The 17,298-nt window shown below is 46.8% G+C and overlaps 1 protein-coding gene across 1 annotated transcript in view; it reads right to left on the bottom strand.

Moving 5' to 3' along the window:
* Positions 1-7,861: 7,861 nt before the first annotated feature.
* The window catches only part of MSLN (mesothelin), a 35,645-nt gene continuing 26,208 nt past the window's right edge, over positions 7,862-17,298 (bottom strand). The window contains exons 15-17 of the mRNA XM_084817884.1: positions 14,319-14,452; positions 12,213-12,307; positions 7,862-9,512 (exon numbers count right to left, since the gene is read on the bottom strand). Coding sequence (XP_084674010.1) covers positions 9,297-9,512; positions 12,213-12,307; positions 14,319-14,452 — 445 coding nt within the window. The 3' untranslated portion in view covers positions 7,862-9,296. The remainder of the gene's footprint in view (positions 9,513-12,212; positions 12,308-14,318; positions 14,453-17,298) is intronic.

Genomic DNA, 17,298 nt, shown 5'->3' with positions numbered 1-17,298 from the left:
TGTTTTCACAGGCATGAGTGCAAGTCCATTCAGTGGCTGTATGCATGCGCATGCCACCCCTGTGCAGATGTCTGCCCCACTTTCTTCCACGCTGTCCTAGATGGTTGCCACCCAGAACACCTCGTGGCAGTGATTGCGGTGGTTTGCTGTAGGTGGGAGGGAGCACAATGGAAAACCACCTCAGCATTCTTGCCTTACCTAAAATAACTCCACACACAAAAAGAAACCATTAGAAATGGCCATTCCAAGCTCTGCATGATGAATTTATTCAGGGGAGTAGAAAAGGCACTTTTAATACCCATTGAAATCCTAACTGCCAAGCCTTTGTCCTGCACAGCTGAGAAGGGAGACTCCCCCATCCACCCTGGGAGGAAAAAGGCCCATCAATCTGGTGAGCAAAAGTGAGAAGCAGCTGTAGGTGAAGTCAATGGGAGGGGGAGGTTCCAAGTAAATGCTCTGAAGGGGATGGGAGACCTTAAGACTGCTACTCTAAGTAGACCTTCACTGCACTCCTATGCTTGCCTACGCAGAAGCATGCCACACAGATTTCAATGACACTTACTCCCAGGAAAGGAAAGGGTCAGGAGTATTTATGAAGCTACAGCCTGAGTTCCAGTTCACAATATGATCTACAAGTCAGTTCAGCAAAACTCCATCTTTTAATGTAGATTTTCTTCCTGTTGCAGTTAGAACTGACACTGGCCTCTGAACAGTTTGAGGACTGTTTGTAGCAGTAAAGCACAAGGTTTGTGGAGAAAGAGAAGACATCCCTGTGCCCTTTAAAAAACAAGCCAAGGAGTTTACTTGGAAGTAAGCACTGCTGTGTTCAGGGGGATCTCGGAAAAGCATTTGGGATGGTTAACCACTTTACACTTCAAGCGCCCGTAGTGGAATGGGAGAGAGGCAGAGTCAGTGACCTGGCCCCCCAATTTGTTGTCATGACAATGTTATTCAGCACCGCCCAGCAACACCCCCAGCACACGCCCACACAAAGCGGTAAAGGGGAAATACACAAGGAGGAAATGGCGATTTCAATCACAAGCACAGAAAATGCCAGGTTTTCCCCATTCTCAAATAACACGGGAAGAGGGAGGGGAAGTTGTGAGATAGCAGCAGGACAGCAGTGGCGGCGTTTAAAGCTCCTGGGAAAACCAATGATTAAAGAAGAACGTTCGCGCTAAAAAAACAAGGTATGAAGGTGGCTACATTCTCTCAGTCCCATCAGGCACCTTTCCTGAACCAAACTACTGACCAGGCCTAGTTAGGCCTACCTTCACACTTGCTAGACTTATGATTGTTGTATGTTTTGCTTTTCCCTTATCATTCCAATTTGTTTAGCTCAGTGGTTTCCAAACCGTGTTCCAGGAAATCCTGCAAATGCTTGGAAGCTTTCTAGGGGCTTCTCGTGAGAAGAATAGTAATGGTGGAAAGCTTCTCTGAATCCAAATCTGATTTCTACTACTGATTTTTCCCTTGAAATGACTGGGCATATTACAGGGAGTGCAGCCTTGGTTCATTTACAGCAATGCTGAGGGCCAGAAGGCCTGACGAAACAAGTGTGCAACCTAAAACATGCTCCAGAATATTTTGGAATGCACAGGAGTTTCTGCAGGAGACAAGTCAATGTGGAAAGGGTTCCATGGATACAGAAAGTAGTTTAAAACTACAGTCTAGCTGATTATGAAAACACATGTACAAGTCATTACCATCTTAAGAATCAGCAATTCCTTTTTGGCAGGTTCAGTTTTATTTACTACCGAATTTCCTGAAGTGTGCGGTAGAAGCCGTGAGAATAGCTTTAAAATGTAGAAGGGAAAATGTGACGCAAGGATCTTTTAAATGTCTTTTCCCCTCTCCCAACTTTCTACCATTTGAATAGGAAGGTGAATCCTGACTTTTTAGATAGTGGAATGATGAGCGTAATTGCATTTTAATCACCTATGTTGTAATAGTCAGCTGACTTTAAAAAAAAATTAAATAGAATGAACCCCACTGTGTTTTCATGTGTTTCTCTTCTTCCAACAAGATTAGGAAAAAAGACCTCTGCCCACTGGTTGACTGGTACCACGGCATCCTGGGTGAGTCTGAAAGGATATGTTCTTCAGCATTTCTATCTCAGGAAATGCAGAATATGGGAAAGTGATTACTAATAGCATGGTCTTTTGTGAATAAGAAACGAAGTGGGTGTCGGGACTTAAGCTTGCAGAGGTACCCGTCAAAGCTGGTAAAAAGCACTCCTGGCTACTACTGACACCTGCACTTCCACAGAAAGCACGGAGTCCAAGTGGAGGACAACCTACTCCAGAACTTACTGTGTGCCACTTTCCAGATCCCATAACTGACGTGCCCCATAACTTTGAGTGACTTTTCTAGGGATGGCGGAGAATTTCTCCACGAATCTCGGGGAGGCCGAATGCCAACGCATTCGGCCCCCCGAAATTGTTGGTGAAATTCTCCACCCCCCCTGCCCCCCCCCGGGATGGGACTTACCTCCCTCGAATGTCCCTCTCGGCGGCGGGTCCCAGTGGGAGTTCGGCGGCAGTTCATCGGGGGTGGGAGTGGCGGCCAGTCTTCCGACCGGCTGCCGCCGCCGCCATTACAAAATAAAGTAAAAAAAAAACAAAAACGCCCGTGATAGGCTACGTAACGATTTACGTAGCCTATCACGGCTAGATTTCCAAAGTCAGCCATGATAGGCTACGTAAATCGTTACGTAGCCTATCACGGGTGGTTGGGGTTTTTTTTTCCCACTTTTTTATTTCGCGGCCGGGGAGACGGGGCGCTTCTCCCTGGCCTAATTTCGGCCGGGCGAGGCAGGGCGCCTCCCCTCCCGGCCTGAAGTTCGGGGGGAGAACCGAAGCGCCTCCCCCCCACCGTGAAGCAAGCTGCAGGACCAGGTAAGTGCCTTTCGTACATCCCTACTTTTCCCAGCTCATCTTAGCATCCTGGGCTGCACTAGCTCCAAATGACACTTCCCCCTTTCCCAGTAAATTGAAGGAAACCCATACAAAATTTACTAGTTGGCATCTATGTAAGTAGGTAAGACCACACATCTCTTCTGCTGCATTGATCTGTCTGGAATAAAACCTCCTAGCTCCAGATTAGGACTGCCTTGCCGCACATGAACGCTGAAGGAGCAGGAACATCTGGTTAACGCTTAAATCGTTCCAAAGCTTTACTTTTAGGCCATTAGACAGTAGAGGGGGTAACTGCTTTCTACTGAGTAGGCATGCATAGGATTGGTTTTTGGGATGCCATCTGAAAGGCATCCCAAAATGCTTACTCCTGCTTACCTCTGAATAATTCAGTCCCGCTGTCTTCTGAGTAGCCTTAATCTGTTTTACTACTTGGGAACATTTTCTGGCCAGCACTGGTGCAGCCAGGTCATTGCCTTGCAGCTGGCATGAATAGCTACGCAACTTGACAATTGCTCAGTGGCCTCAGCCCCAGTCCTGCAGGCTACAATGATGCTTGAGCTGCGTAGCTCATGCTTGCCCAAAGTGCAGCGGGGAGGGACACACCTACATTCACCTGGCTGAACTGCACACGGGGGCTAACATGCAAGAGGTGTCGTTGCACAGCAGCGCTTAGCTGGCTTACTGTGACGTAACGTTTGTAAGTGAAATATGATTCAGTGCACTTGATGCATCTGATAAAGTGGGTAAAGCTTCCTATAAAGGGCTCACGCAAAAATAAACTAATTACAGGTCAATCCTGTACACATTGGCTCAGAAGTCAGAACTGGGGAAAAGATGCACTAAAAGGACTTTCAGAAAATGAGCCTTTTCCAGAGGGAAGCAGTGGGGTTGCTGCAGATCGGCAATAGCGTCATCTGTTGCGAACGACCCCAGTGTGCTCCCCCTCCGTATTAATCCTCCATGTAGACTGGCCTGTGGGTTACCACATACTGTGTGGCCTTTGCCTACCTCTGCATTTTTTTGTTCTCTTCTAACGCTGCTCCCCAACCCATCTGTCTTTGGAATGCAGCCCTGTCATATTTCCCCAGAAAATAATTAATGAAACATAGAATCATAGGGTTGTAAGGGGCCTGCAAGACCATTGAGTCCAACCCCCTGCTTCATGCAGGAAGCCTGATTCCCAGGTGGTCTACCATCCAAGGACTAACCAGGGCTGGCCCAAGGGATGTCAGAGAATTCCGCCACGGATCTCGGTGGCGGAATGAAGCCCCCGCCCCCCCACCCCACAAAAGGCACGCAGAACAGAGCACTTACCTGCTGCTGTCCGTGCTGACTTGCGAATGGCGGCACTCGCTTCCTCATCATAGCTGTGATAGGCTAAGTAAATAATTAGGTAGCCTATCACGGCTAACGCAGGGACACCATTTGTGTCCCTGTAGAGGCCGTGATAGGCTACATAAGTATTTACGTAGCCTATCACGGCAAGCTAAAAAAAAAAAAAAGTGTACGCAAATGCCGGCGGGTACGGCGGCCGCCATTTGTGTTCCCTTTTTTTCGCTGTGTTAGCCTACGTAAATATTTACGTAAGCTATTATGGCGAAAAAAAGGGGAACGCAAATAGTGTAGTGGCCACTATTTGCGTTCCCCTTTTTTTTTTGCCATAATAGCTTACGTAAATATTTATGTAGGCTAAAACAGCAAAAGAAAGGGAACGCAAATAGCGGCCGCCGTAGCCGCCATTTGCGTACGCTGTTTGTTTGGGTTTTTTGCCTGCAGGCTGCCCAGCGGCCGGATGTCCGGCTGCGGGCAGCCCCAGCTGGCAGCTCCGCAGAATGTCCGCAGAGCGGAGCCGGCCGGGTTAGGATTTTTGGGGGAGGTGCGGAGTGCCTCCCCCCCACCGTGAATCACCCCGTCAAAAAGGTAAGTGACTTTCGTACATCCCTAGCTGGCCCTGCTTAGCTTCCGAGATCAGGCACATCTAGCACCCTTCCTCAAGGGCAGCCTCCCTTGCATAGTTAATGGAAGCCCCTTTCTTCATGGAAATACAGGCGAGGAAAGGACTTTGTTTATGGGACTACAAGTAGGGATGTACGAAGGTCACTTACCTTTCCGCAGATTATGTTGATGGCGGGGGGGAGGCATTCCGTCCCTCCCCCAAGAATCCTCGCTGGGGGGGGAGGCGCTCCGTTCCTCCCCCCCAGAATCCTCCGCGGCTGGCTGTGCTCCGCGGCAGCTCCAGTCCCAGCCAGGCCAGAGCCGTCCGCAGCCAGATTTCCGGCCATGGAGGGCTCTGGGTAAAAAACAAAACAAAACAAACCCCGTGTACGCAAATGGCGGCGGCTATGGCCGCCGCCATTTGCGTTCCTTATCTTTGCTGTCATAATCTATGTAAATATTTACGTAGACTATGACGGTGAAAATAAAGGGGAACGCAAATAGCGTAGCGGACGCTATTTGCGTCCCTTTTTGATTCACCGTTTTAGCTTACGTAAATCTTTACGTAGGCTAAAACGTCGAATCAAAAAGAGACACAAATAGCGCCCGCTACGTTATTTGCGTTCCCCTTTATTTTCGCCGTCATAGTCTACGTAAATATTTACATAGATTATGACAGCAAAGATAAGGAACGCAAATGGCAACGGCCATAGCCGCTGCCATTTGCCTACGCGGTTTTTGTTTTTTTTTAAACCCACCCTACCATGATAGGCTATGTAAAGATTTACGTAGCCTATCATGTGGTGTTTTTTTTTATTTTAAACCTAGCCATGATAGGCTACGTAAATCTTTTTTAATTTTTTTTACAAGCCTGGAAATGGCGGCGGCGGCGGCGGTGGCAGCCGGTCGGAAGACCAGCCGCCACAGCCGCTGCCGCCGAAGCTGCTGCCGGAGCCCGGAAGATCCGCCCCAGGTAAGTCTCGTCCCGGAGGGGATCTGCAGGGTGGCGGGGGGGGTGGCAGGCCGTTCCGCCACGGAGTTCGGGGGGCCGAATGCACTGGCATTCGGCCTCACCAAGATCCATGGCGGAATTCTCTGACATCCCTAACTACAAGGCTGAATCTACACATAGCAGTTATACCGTTATCATAACTATTGATGCCCATTGGTGCCATCTGTACCAATAGGTATGATAACGGTATGATAGTGGTATAAATGCTATGGTAGATTCAGCCCAAGTGAATGCTAACTGTGCCTTTCACACTTGTTGGAGTGACAGGTAGGGATGGCAGAGAATTCTGCCACGGATTTCAGTGAGGCTGAATGCACTGGCATTCGGCCCCCTGAAATCCGTGGCGGAACAGCCCGCCGCCCCCCTGTCCCCCCGCGGATCCCCCCCGGGACGAGACTTACCTGGGGCGGATGTTCCGGACGGCGGCGGCTCCAGTGGCGGCTTCGGCAGCTGGTCTTCCGACTGGCTGCCGCCGGCGCCGCCATTTGCAGTCTGGTCTTTTTTTTTTTTTACCCAGACGTGATAGGCTACATAAGTCTTTATGTAGCCTATCACATCTGGGTAAAAAAAAAAGTGTATGCAAATGGCAGTGGCTACAGCAGCTACGTAAATATTTACATAGACTATTACGGCGAAAATAAAGGGGAACGCAAATAGCGTAGTGGGCACTATTTGCGTTCCTTTTTGATTCGCTGTTTTAGCCTACGTAAATATTTACATAGGCTAAAACGGCAAATCAAAAAGGAACGCAAATAGCACCCACTACGCTATTTGCGTTCCCCTTTATTTTCGCCATAATAGCCTACGTAAATATTTACGTAGACTAAAACGGCGCAAAATAAGGAACGCAAATGGCGGCCACTGTAGCCGCCGCCATTTGCGTACGTGTTTGTTTTTTTTAAAAAACCCAGATGTGATAGGCTACGTAAATATTTACGTAGCCTATCACAGTTGAATACAGGGACGCAAACAGCGGCGGCTACGGCAGCCGCCATTTGCGTCCCTGCTACCCAGCAGCCGGATGTCCGGCTGCTGGTGGAGCTGGCCGGCGGCTCTGCGGAATCCCCGCGGAGCGAAGCCGGCCAGGCAGGACTCCGGGGAGAGGGACGGAACACCTCCCCCCCCATCGAGGATTCCGGGGGGAGGGACGGAGCGCCACCCCCCCCCCACTGCAAAGCAGATCCGCGAAACGGTAAGTGACTTTCATACATCCCTAATGACAGGCACAGTTCGAATGACTCACTTCTCCTGCCTAGCTTGGCTGAAGGCTGAAGCTCAGCAGCCCAGGCCGGAACTCCTCTGTGCTCCAGGGCAGCCTTCACAGCAACGTTTCCCATGGAAAGCCGACATCTGTGGCACTTGTCTTGGTCAGCTGACCTCACGGCTGGGTTCCTGGAGGTCAGCTGAGTGAGACAGGCTTCAGGTCAGCTCGCCACATGACTGCACCACAGACATTCTGTGCATCCACTGCGAATGTGTGGTATTACTATTAGGTATTATTATGGCCACACTGGTCTATTGTGCAAAGGGAAGGCCATCTCATTTAGGTTTTATATCGCTTCATTGCTAAAGCTATTAATGCACACAAAAATATTGTAGGAAGTCTACCATAATTTTTTTTGCATCCTGAGAACTTGTTTCTCTCCTTTGTGATTTACTTTGGATGCTCACCTCCTTCTGTTTTCTAAAGCTATTAATGGACATCTGATGGTTGCAAAATGCTTACATTCTCCTGCAATGCCAAAGAAGGTTGAAAGAAATAGTTTTTGCAGAGTTTGAGTTACTGGAACTAGTTGACAAGAAGCAGCCCTGGCAAGGTCATGATGTGCTGTTGCTTTGGTAGTGGGACTGATGCTGCTGTTTTGCGGTAGCACTGCCTTTCTACTTCCTTTACCTGTGTACGTGTTAATAAACTGAGGTCAACATCACAAGCTGTCAGTTCTCTCTCCTGATGAGGAAACTGACCCTTGAACGCTGCATTTGGAATTTCTTTTTTGGAACTCGGAGAAAGCAGGGAGCACGAAACAGTATCTGGTACAAAATCTGGAGAAGCTGAGATTTAATTGTTTCTCTTTCAGAGAGATACTAGATAGAAGGCTTCTACTGCTAATGATCCGGAGGCATTTTGCAGCAATTCCATCTTTTTTCCTTTTAGTTAAAGATGGAAGAAATGGTGGGAAAACACAGGAGGGCTACAAGTAGAACACTGCATTATCTGGAGCCCCTATAAAATTCTGTGAATGAGGCAAAGCAACGACGGCACAACAAAAGCCTTGCCTAGAAGCACCCACAGACCCGTTGAGGGCAGTGCTTCATTAAACTCAGAAGCACGGGGTCTGTGTGGAGCCAGCTAAGCAGGACTTCATGAGGTGGAATTTCAGAGCTCAGTGTTGCTTTTTGCTGCAATTCCCGTAGCTGGAAGAAACAAAATCAAATATGCAAAATAAGTAACATTATGTAACTCTGCTTCATTTGCATACTGGATCCAGGTCCTGGCATTTGGCTTTGCATGGCGTCTCTCACAGCCCAGGCTATGATGCTTCTGTTTTTCAACCAATATTGCGGCATGTATGAGATAAACAGAGATGCCTACAAATTACTTACCGCACCCCACACATGGCTGGCAGAAGGGCTTTTTATCGCCCCCTTGTCTCCCCCCAGGGTATTTCTGTGTCCTCCTACGCAAACAGATCTGAGAGTTCATAGAAAACTGCAGCAAAATGGCTGATTGGCCACCACCACTTCCCCTGTGTCTTTTTCTTAAAGAGCAGAAGAGTTTCATGAAAGGAAGGAAGTCAGCGGCAGAGTCAGAAGAAATGCAGGGAAGACATGCAGGACATGAAAAATGGTGGCACAGGGTGCAGCCGTTGACACTGGAGAAACAAGAAGCAACATCAAACCAAGGCCCACCACCATCTGTTGCAAGCGGGACACCACTGAAACACATATGCATTGCATGTAAGTATCCCTAACCCTAATCCCAACCCCGTCTCTCTACTGCTTTCCTTCTGACCCACCCTGCTCCCAGCCTAAATTTAGACTGTAAATATCTCCCACCTCCCTTTCTCCAGTCTCCAAATTGAGCTTGTAAACTCATTGGCACCAGGGACCACAGACATATAGTTTCAAATACCTACTTGGCTATGAAGCTCAATATGAAGCTATGAAGCTTGGGGTAGTTACCATTTCTCAGTCTAACCTACCTTAGAGGGTTATTGTGAAGGTAAAATGGGGGGAACATGTACACTGCCCCAAGCGTCTTATAGGAAAAGTAGAATACAAAACTATAATGGACAAAGAAAATAGTAACCCCCACCCCCAAAAGATAGCTAGAGAGTTACAAAAACAATTCTTATATACTGTTTCCCAGGTTGGAGTGCTTTCTTACCGGCTAATAATTTGCTTGCGATGTGACTGGAAGTTAAACTGCCCTAGAAAGCAAATGCTACACGTTTCTTACGGTTAGGTCCACGAGTAAGAACAATGTATCCGTTCGGTAGCCCACCCTTGAGTCCAATGCCCAGAGTGTCTAGATCAGACTGCTTCTGTTTGTGGATCCAGTCTCTTATTTGAGGATGGGCCTGATGAGTCTTCAGGTCTGCCAGATTTATTCCCAGCAAGCCTTTTACATCACTGGCAGTTAGGTTCTGCAGAAGAAACAAAAGTAAAATGATTATGGGCCATCTCTACCCTGCTGCTATTCAAAAGCGTATTATTATTTATTTATTACACAGATTTATATACTGCTTTCCAGCCGACTATCAAAGCGGTTAGCAGCAGCAGCGTATAGAAATATAACAACAAAAATACAATAGGAGAGCAATCCTACAGTCCCTGGGTAAGCGTCCCAGGGACCATAGGATTGTTCAGATTACCCCTTCTGAGGTCGGAGGCACTCCGACCTCAGAAGGGGAAGTCAGAGATCCACCTCCCCTCCCCCTCGCTGCGGAAAGCTGGCTGCCCTCCGAGGTCGGAATAATGTCATGTTTCCCTTGGGCCCCTCTATCCTTAAGCACTCACACACACAAATAGAGAGGCTTCAGTCTCACACCTTTAATTCATTATCAACAGGTTAATTACAGATGCAAATCCTCGAAGACTCTCAGGCTACAAAGGAATGCCTCCAGGGGATTCAAAAGGGAACACTGACGTTCCCGGCAGCTGGCTAGACTAACTTAGGGAGGGATGTCCCGCCCTTCCAGTGATGCTTCCCTACGTCGCCTCTCATGCATCGCTAACCGGGTCGACCGTCTGAGCTCTACCCCTGATGTTTCCCTCTCAGCTCTGCACCGCAGTCTCTTACGTCACAGCCCCCACTCTTCTCCTCCTCCTCCCGGCTTCTCACAGAGGGGGGCAAGGGGGGGGACTTCAGGCCCAGCCATCTGGGAGTTAGTAACCTGAGAAGCACGCCTACCCATATCTGACTTGGCTTGGGAAAATGACTCCACCAGTTCAGGCTGTTCCTCTACTGAATCTGAGCTGCTAACTATCTCCCTGCGCTCAGAATAAATCCTGACAAAAAGTGACCTTGGAGGAGGAGGAAAGGGGGGTTTCTAGTGGGAGGGGAGGGGAGGAGACTGAAGAGGCCAGGATACAAGTTATCCTGAGCCTCCTCCAGCATCCTTCCCTTCCCTTCTGAAGCGCCCTCGCTAGACAGGCTAAACAGCCCATCTCTACAGGTTGGGTCACAGCTCAGGGAAAGTCTGCATAAAGAGGTGGGTCACAAGCAGACATCTGAAGATTAAGACAGAAGGCAGCTGCAGCGTCTGGACCAGGCCCAAGAGCAGCCCACAAGGCTTTTACTATGGACAGGAGTGAGAAGTGCTCATTTGCTGTAGAGGAGGGGAAGGGATGAATATACACATACGCCGCACAGACAGTTCTCTAGTTTTATTGACGCTCTTTGGGTTCCCTTCCACATTCCTTAGATGCTTTACCTCAGGAGGAACCCCCAAGCATAGGTGAGATTTCAACAGCTACCCTACAATCGCTATTATTTCCAGCATCTTCATCTGGTATGCCAGTGGTGCCCTTTCTTGGACAAGTCAATCCTGGCTTCAGTAATTCATGCTTGACTCATCTCTAGGTTTGATTACTGCAATGTGCGCTATGTGGTGCTGCCCTTGAAGACAGCCTGGAAACTTCAGTTAGTCCAGAAATCTGTGGCTAGAATGTTGTCTGGGGCCAGTAGGATCGACCATATTATATCAGTTTTGGACCAGCTACATTTGCTTCCAATTTGTTTCCAGACTCAATTCATGGTGCTGGTATTTAGGGCCTTTAGACCTTAAATGGCCTGGGACCAGGGTAGCTTAGGAAACAATACCCCCCATGTCAGGGGGGGGCAGCATGTGGCCCCCACAGCCCCCAGTGTGGCCCCATCAACCTGCAAAATCAGGGGTACTTCAAAGATCTTTTTAAAAGGGGGGCAGTTTGCAAGCAAAATGGTGTCTGTAGCTGCTACAGGGTGCCCAAAGGGTCAAAATTAGGTTTTTTGCAAGCTAATTTTGATCCTTTTGGTGCTCCATAGTAGCCTGGATGATGTTTTTATCTAAAGAAACAAAAAAAAAACACCCTTCCCCATTTTCGGCAGCTGCAGGGATGCTGTCTGCGGAGAGTTCTGTGGGGCCCTAAAAGGCCCCCTGGATCTCCGGAAATTGCCCACCCCTGCCCTATATGAACTGCTTAATAACTTTACTCTGCTTCTGAGGCCCTTCTTGCTTACCCACTGGCAAAGGAGGCATGACTGTTGGAGATGAGAAAGGCCATTTTGGTCATGATGCCCACAACACAGAATGGCTCCTTTGTCCTCCTCTATTGAACTCCACGAAGAACCATAACAGCATCACACCACACCTTCATTGCCTGTAAGCAGGCACTGAAAAGCAACTGTTTTATTTCAGCACACATTTTTTAACTGGGGCTTTTAAAATGTTTGTGCTTCTATTGCTGCTATTAGTTTGCCACCTGTGGAGTTTTAATGTACTTTATTCAATAAAATGGTATTGTTTTTCAATTTTGTAAGCCTCTTTGAGTTTACATACATGTCCAGAAAGGGGTGGATATTAAATTCTAAATAAATAAGGCTGCAGTCCTATGATCCCTGGCCAACAGCAGACTTTTCTACCACCATGGCTGTCCTGAGGGGATGCTTCCTGGCAGTGGGGCTGAAAATGTGGTGGTTTAGGGTTGTGCATTGGAGTGGTTGAGGATCCACAGGACGTAGAAGTAGAATCTACATTCAAAGGTTGACAAATCTGAAACTGAAATATGCCCCCAACAAACCCATTCAATTTTGATGCTCTTTCTGAAGATCAGTTTCAGCCCTAAGTGGTGGTCCCACTCACCATCACCGAGTCTCTTGGCAAGCTCATGAAAGTCTCAATGTCCATGTTGACCCCATTTTTGCTAAGCGCCCTCAGATCTTCACTTGGAGCCCCTCCTGGAGGGAGAGATTGATGGAAACGTGTTATTCCTCATCAAACTTTCTGTGTAATGGCAACTCCTTCTAAGATTTTCTATAACATTAGGCCTTATTGCAGATTTCCCTGATACTTTTGAACCTTTACATGTAGAGAACCCCAGCTCTTCACAGTTTCTTCTTGGAGCTTATCTAGATGACCAGTACAAAGCATGATCCTACAGTATTTTAGCTTTATCCGGCAGTTCTGCAAATAGCAACTGCAAGGACATAAAAGTTATATACCATCTTTACAAAATGATGGTGGTGGGAATAGGGAGAACAGGTTTGCAGTATGAGGACTGCTGGAGGAAGAGAAAGGGGGAGAAAGAACTGAAATCTTATACCACTTACTCCTTTTAAAATAAGGTTAAATGGTGTGTACTCCAACATATAAGAGAGGAAGAGCGCAGCCTGCATAGAGGAGACTCAGCAGAGCTGAATGACCAGACCCAAAGCAAGATCTGAGAAACACCTTGCTAGTATCTTCTGTGCGGTGCATCCAGATATTGGGCCAGTTCACACCCCCTAAGCCACCCTGAGAATAAGCCACTGTGGGTTGGTTGTTCGCTCAACAACCCATGGTACTTCTGACAGACGATTGGATGTGTGGGGGCTTGGCTTCTTTCTCCCTCAGTCGTCCCACCTGCTCCTGGCACATATCCCAGGTGCCTTTGCAGCGCAGCCCCTCTCAAATCCTCATATTCCCAATGGCTGAGAGCTCCACACCCCACCCCACCCACTACATAACTGTCAAATCTACAAGTTGTAAAGCACAAAATCTTGGAGCGTTGTATTCCCTATGGAGGGAAACTCTCAGCCCCCTTCTCCAATCGCTACCCCTTTTCTGAGCAACTTTAACACCGGTGACCTTTTTTCTGGCCTCTCTTGCTGCTTTAAACAACCCATGCTGAAGTGACTCTGCTGTGTTCAGATGTCACGACAAGCCACCCTGGGAAGAAGCCACCCTAAACAACTCTACTACAAGCCATGGGTTCCCAGGGTGGCTTGTTTGCAAAAAACAACCCATGATGGGAAAGCTCTGCTGGATTTGGGTATCATACTAAGCCATCCTGCAGCCACCCATGGGGACAACCCACCATGGCTTAGTGTGACATATGAACCAGGTCAGTGTCTCAAGGGCAAATCCTAAAGACTTGCCGCTGGAAAGAAGGGATCTATGTGTGTGTGGGATTGAGAAGGTTTCTCTCCAGACTTTGCCATGAGACTATTTATTTGTGTATTTATTTATTAAAGGTATTTCTATGCTACCTTTCTGAAACCCACCAAGGCAATGTATAAAAAATTCAAAAATAGAACATTCAGATAAATAAATAATCCAACTATAAAAGCAACATTAAGAATAATAAAAACAATTTGAAAAGCCAAGTTAAAAGATGCCTCATGCCCTACCATTCTTATACATTTCAGTTACTCATATAATCACTTTTTACAGGAACTATTCACGCGATAGGAACCTCATGCCAAGCAACATTCCAAATCACTATGGCCTAGATAGTGGGAGAAATTTTCCCCGCATTAATAGGCTTTAGCATGAGTGTTAGGAAAATGCTGTATTAGCAAAGTAAGTTTTTTAAACAGTTCACAAAATAATGGAGTTGTGCCTCTCTTGATAGTAGCAATGTCATAGATGTTCTCCCCACTTGTCTAAAATCATTCCACACAATGATTTCCAGCAGTCATGGAAATCCTAGTTGTGGGAGAAGAATCACATTTTCCCACGGACAAAATACTACATGCTGGGAAAATGTGATATTCCCACAAGAGATGTGCTATCTTAAGGGAAGACATCTGGATTTTATGTAGCAAATAAGTAACAACTATACACTTACTGACCCATACATGGAAAGGCTCTTACTATTCTTTGAGACACACAATTATTCGGAAGTCCAAGCCTTGATTTCAAATTGTTTTCCAAAGTGTAATACCCACGCTGGACTTCAACTGTATTTCCACGTATGGTTCTGCTTACCCAGGTATGGCTTGATCAGGTTATAATAAGCAGGGAACTCGTTGTGTCGGTCGGAGAAAGCCCGCTTGGCTTTGGGATACAGGATATTCTTGGTGGTTTGGGAACACTTGTGTGGGTCAAGGGAGCTGGCCATCCTGTCCCCCCAAAAGTGAAAAGAGATAAGCAAGCTTGCCAGTTCTCCCAGCACTTCCACTTTTCTTCCATTTTCTAAATGGAAGTTTTCTAAACAGTGCTATTAGTAGTTACTGAGGCTATCCATGACCCTAGCTCACTAGATCAAAGTAAAACCATGAAGCTCAGGTCTCTTGTGAGCTGATTGGTGCTTTTCACTATTGTCATAATGGCAAAATGTTGTGATCTGATCTAGCAGGTTTTGTCTGTGAACCTTAATTTGCCTTTACTCTGCATAGGCTTTGGATGTGACTGTTCTTATCAATCTCCCACCGGCCTAACAGGAGAATTGTTATACTAAGAGATGTTATTGTTGCTAAAGCTGAAATAAAAGTGGCAAGGCAACTTTGCCCACTGCTCTTGCTCATGAAAGCGAGAGGGCCGCTCTTGGAAAGAAAGGATCCTGACTGATGCCACTATTAATTACTCGAACTGAAGTGAAATTGTGCAAGAATTTGATGAAACTGTGACAGTTAAATTAGAACTGTGCACAAATGGCCTCTCAAAATTCTCCACCGTACCTGTGAGCAGAGAAATTGGGGGGACAATTTCACTGAGTTTCTTCGGAGGAAGGAGAAATTCTCAAGCAGTTTTGCAGAGGGGGCACTGACCACGTGCAACGTTTGTAGCACAGCTTCTTTCTTTGTTTCTCAGGGTTTTTGTCTTTGTGCTGCCACTGCAAGTGGTAACAGCAGCAAATGTGTTGGCAGCCTGGCGCCCATTTTGCATCCTTCACCACGCTCCATACCTTGCATCATCCAAGGACATTGTGTAGGGAGGGAAGGGCGCCACCACCGAAATGGTGGAGAAAATTTGGCAGTGGCCAAGAGTGCTGTGTGTGTGTTTCCTGTTATATATCTCTCTGTTGCTTTGCAGCCTCCCAGGCTGCCTGCACTTCCTGATCCTAAGAAGACCTATGGGAGGAATGACCTCATGACATCTTCCTCTGGGATTTAATTGAGGTATGGGAAGCCAAAGAGGCTACAGGCTTCCAGAGAGATGAGTGGGCAATGAAAGACAGGACACTTGCACACACTCTTCAGCCACCTCATAAGTAAGGTAAGCACAAGAACATTGAACCCAACCCATGAGGATTTCTCCAAAAAAATTTTTTTCCTTTGAATTTCTTTTGAAAAGCAATTTCTTTTCTATCAAATTGAAATGAGAATGGTCAAAAATGCGGAAGAAATTTTTGACACAGCACTAATTGAAGTTCACAGATTCAACATTGTAAAAATTATCTTTATAATTTGATTTGGAGGGACTTCGTGAAGAAACTAAATCTTAACACGTTGATATACTTAAGACAACACCCTTAATATTACCTCGCTAAATTCCATCATTTACCTCCTGATTATTCTAAAACCTTACATACAACAGCATTCATAATTTGGAGTGATGGGAGGTTTGTTTTCTCTAATTTGTTCCAGATGGTGTAGGGAAGTGGCTGTTTGTATGTGAATGAGGAGGTCGGGTTCAAATCCTGCCTCTCTCATTAACTCATTAGGTGGCAATAGCCAAGTGGCCATTTTCTCAGGGCATCTCTACACCAGCCTAAAATCCTGCATTTAAAACGGGCCTTTCTGCTTCCATTTTAAATGCAGGATCACAATGACTCCCTTTTTCACCCGCTTCCTTTCCCCCCTCCCTTTCCTCCCTCCTTCTCCCTGTATCTGAGGCTTCCATTATCTTTCACTGATCTCACTCCTCTTCTTGCTGCTTTAAGTCTTTTCACAGAGAAAACTGAAGTGGAACACAGCGGGGTAGTTTGATAGCTCATTATCTGCAATCTAATTAAAAACAGAACAAAGGGCATTTAGTGCAGGAGACGCCTTGGAGGACCACGGCGTCATGTAAAGAGCCTGCAAACGTCCGTGAAGGAGCAATCTCAATCGCAGGATAAAAGCTCCATGTGAAGAAAACCTCAGTCTTAGCCCTCACATCGGAAATACAGTGTGAAGAGCTCCATGTTCGTTCTTTCTTTCTTTCTTTCTTTCTTTTTATTTATTTATTTATTTATTTATTATTGCATTTATATCCCGCCTTTATTCCTCTTGCAAGGAACCCAAGGCAGCTTACATTATCCTCCTCCTCCTCTCCACTTTATCCTCACAACAACAACAACCCTGTGAGGTAGGTTGGGCTGAGAGTGTGTGACTGGCCCAAAGTCACCCAGTGAGCTTCCATGGCCGAGTGGGGACTAGAACCCGGATCTCCCAGCTCCCAGTCCAACACTCTTGCCACTACACCACACTGCCTCTCTTTGCGCCCTAACTGTGTGTAAGACTCCACTTGGCCAGGATGAAGTGGTACATAGTGATGTGACCACCTGTGTATCTGTTTTCTCAAGCTGTCTCTAGCTTTCAAGGCCAGAGTAAGACTCAGTTAATTGGACTGAATGATCTTTGCTGTGTTCCTGTGGGAACTTTTACCCACCCCTATGGAGTCTGGGAATACTGTTCCAGCTGGCCTGTGATTGACTAACAAGGATCTTCCTTGTGATGTTAAAGGTTTCAGCATAAAAAGAGGGGGCTGGAATTTTTCTCTGTCTTCATGCTTCACCCATTTTTCTCTGTCTTCATGCTTCAACTTGCTCTCGGGCTTGTGATTCTCCGGATCCTGGACTGGGATCACAAGCCTAAAAGCAAGCCTTATTGGAAGACCCATGCATAGGTAACTTATAAGGGGGCTTTAGGTAACTTTTGTTATTTTTTGCCTGAAGTGTTGTTTCTAAAGGTTACTCTGGTTTTTGTATGGCTTTTTATTCCTTTTCCCCTTACCCTATGTAAATAAACTTAAGACCTACCTC

This window comes from Heloderma suspectum, chromosome 12 (genome assembly GCF_057233095.1).
Source record: "Heloderma suspectum isolate Gila_16-S chromosome 12, 16-S_ref, whole genome shotgun sequence".
NCBI lineage: Eukaryota > Metazoa > Chordata > Lepidosauria > Squamata > Helodermatidae > Heloderma > Heloderma suspectum.
This window is presented reverse-complemented; position numbering and strand designations above follow the sequence as displayed.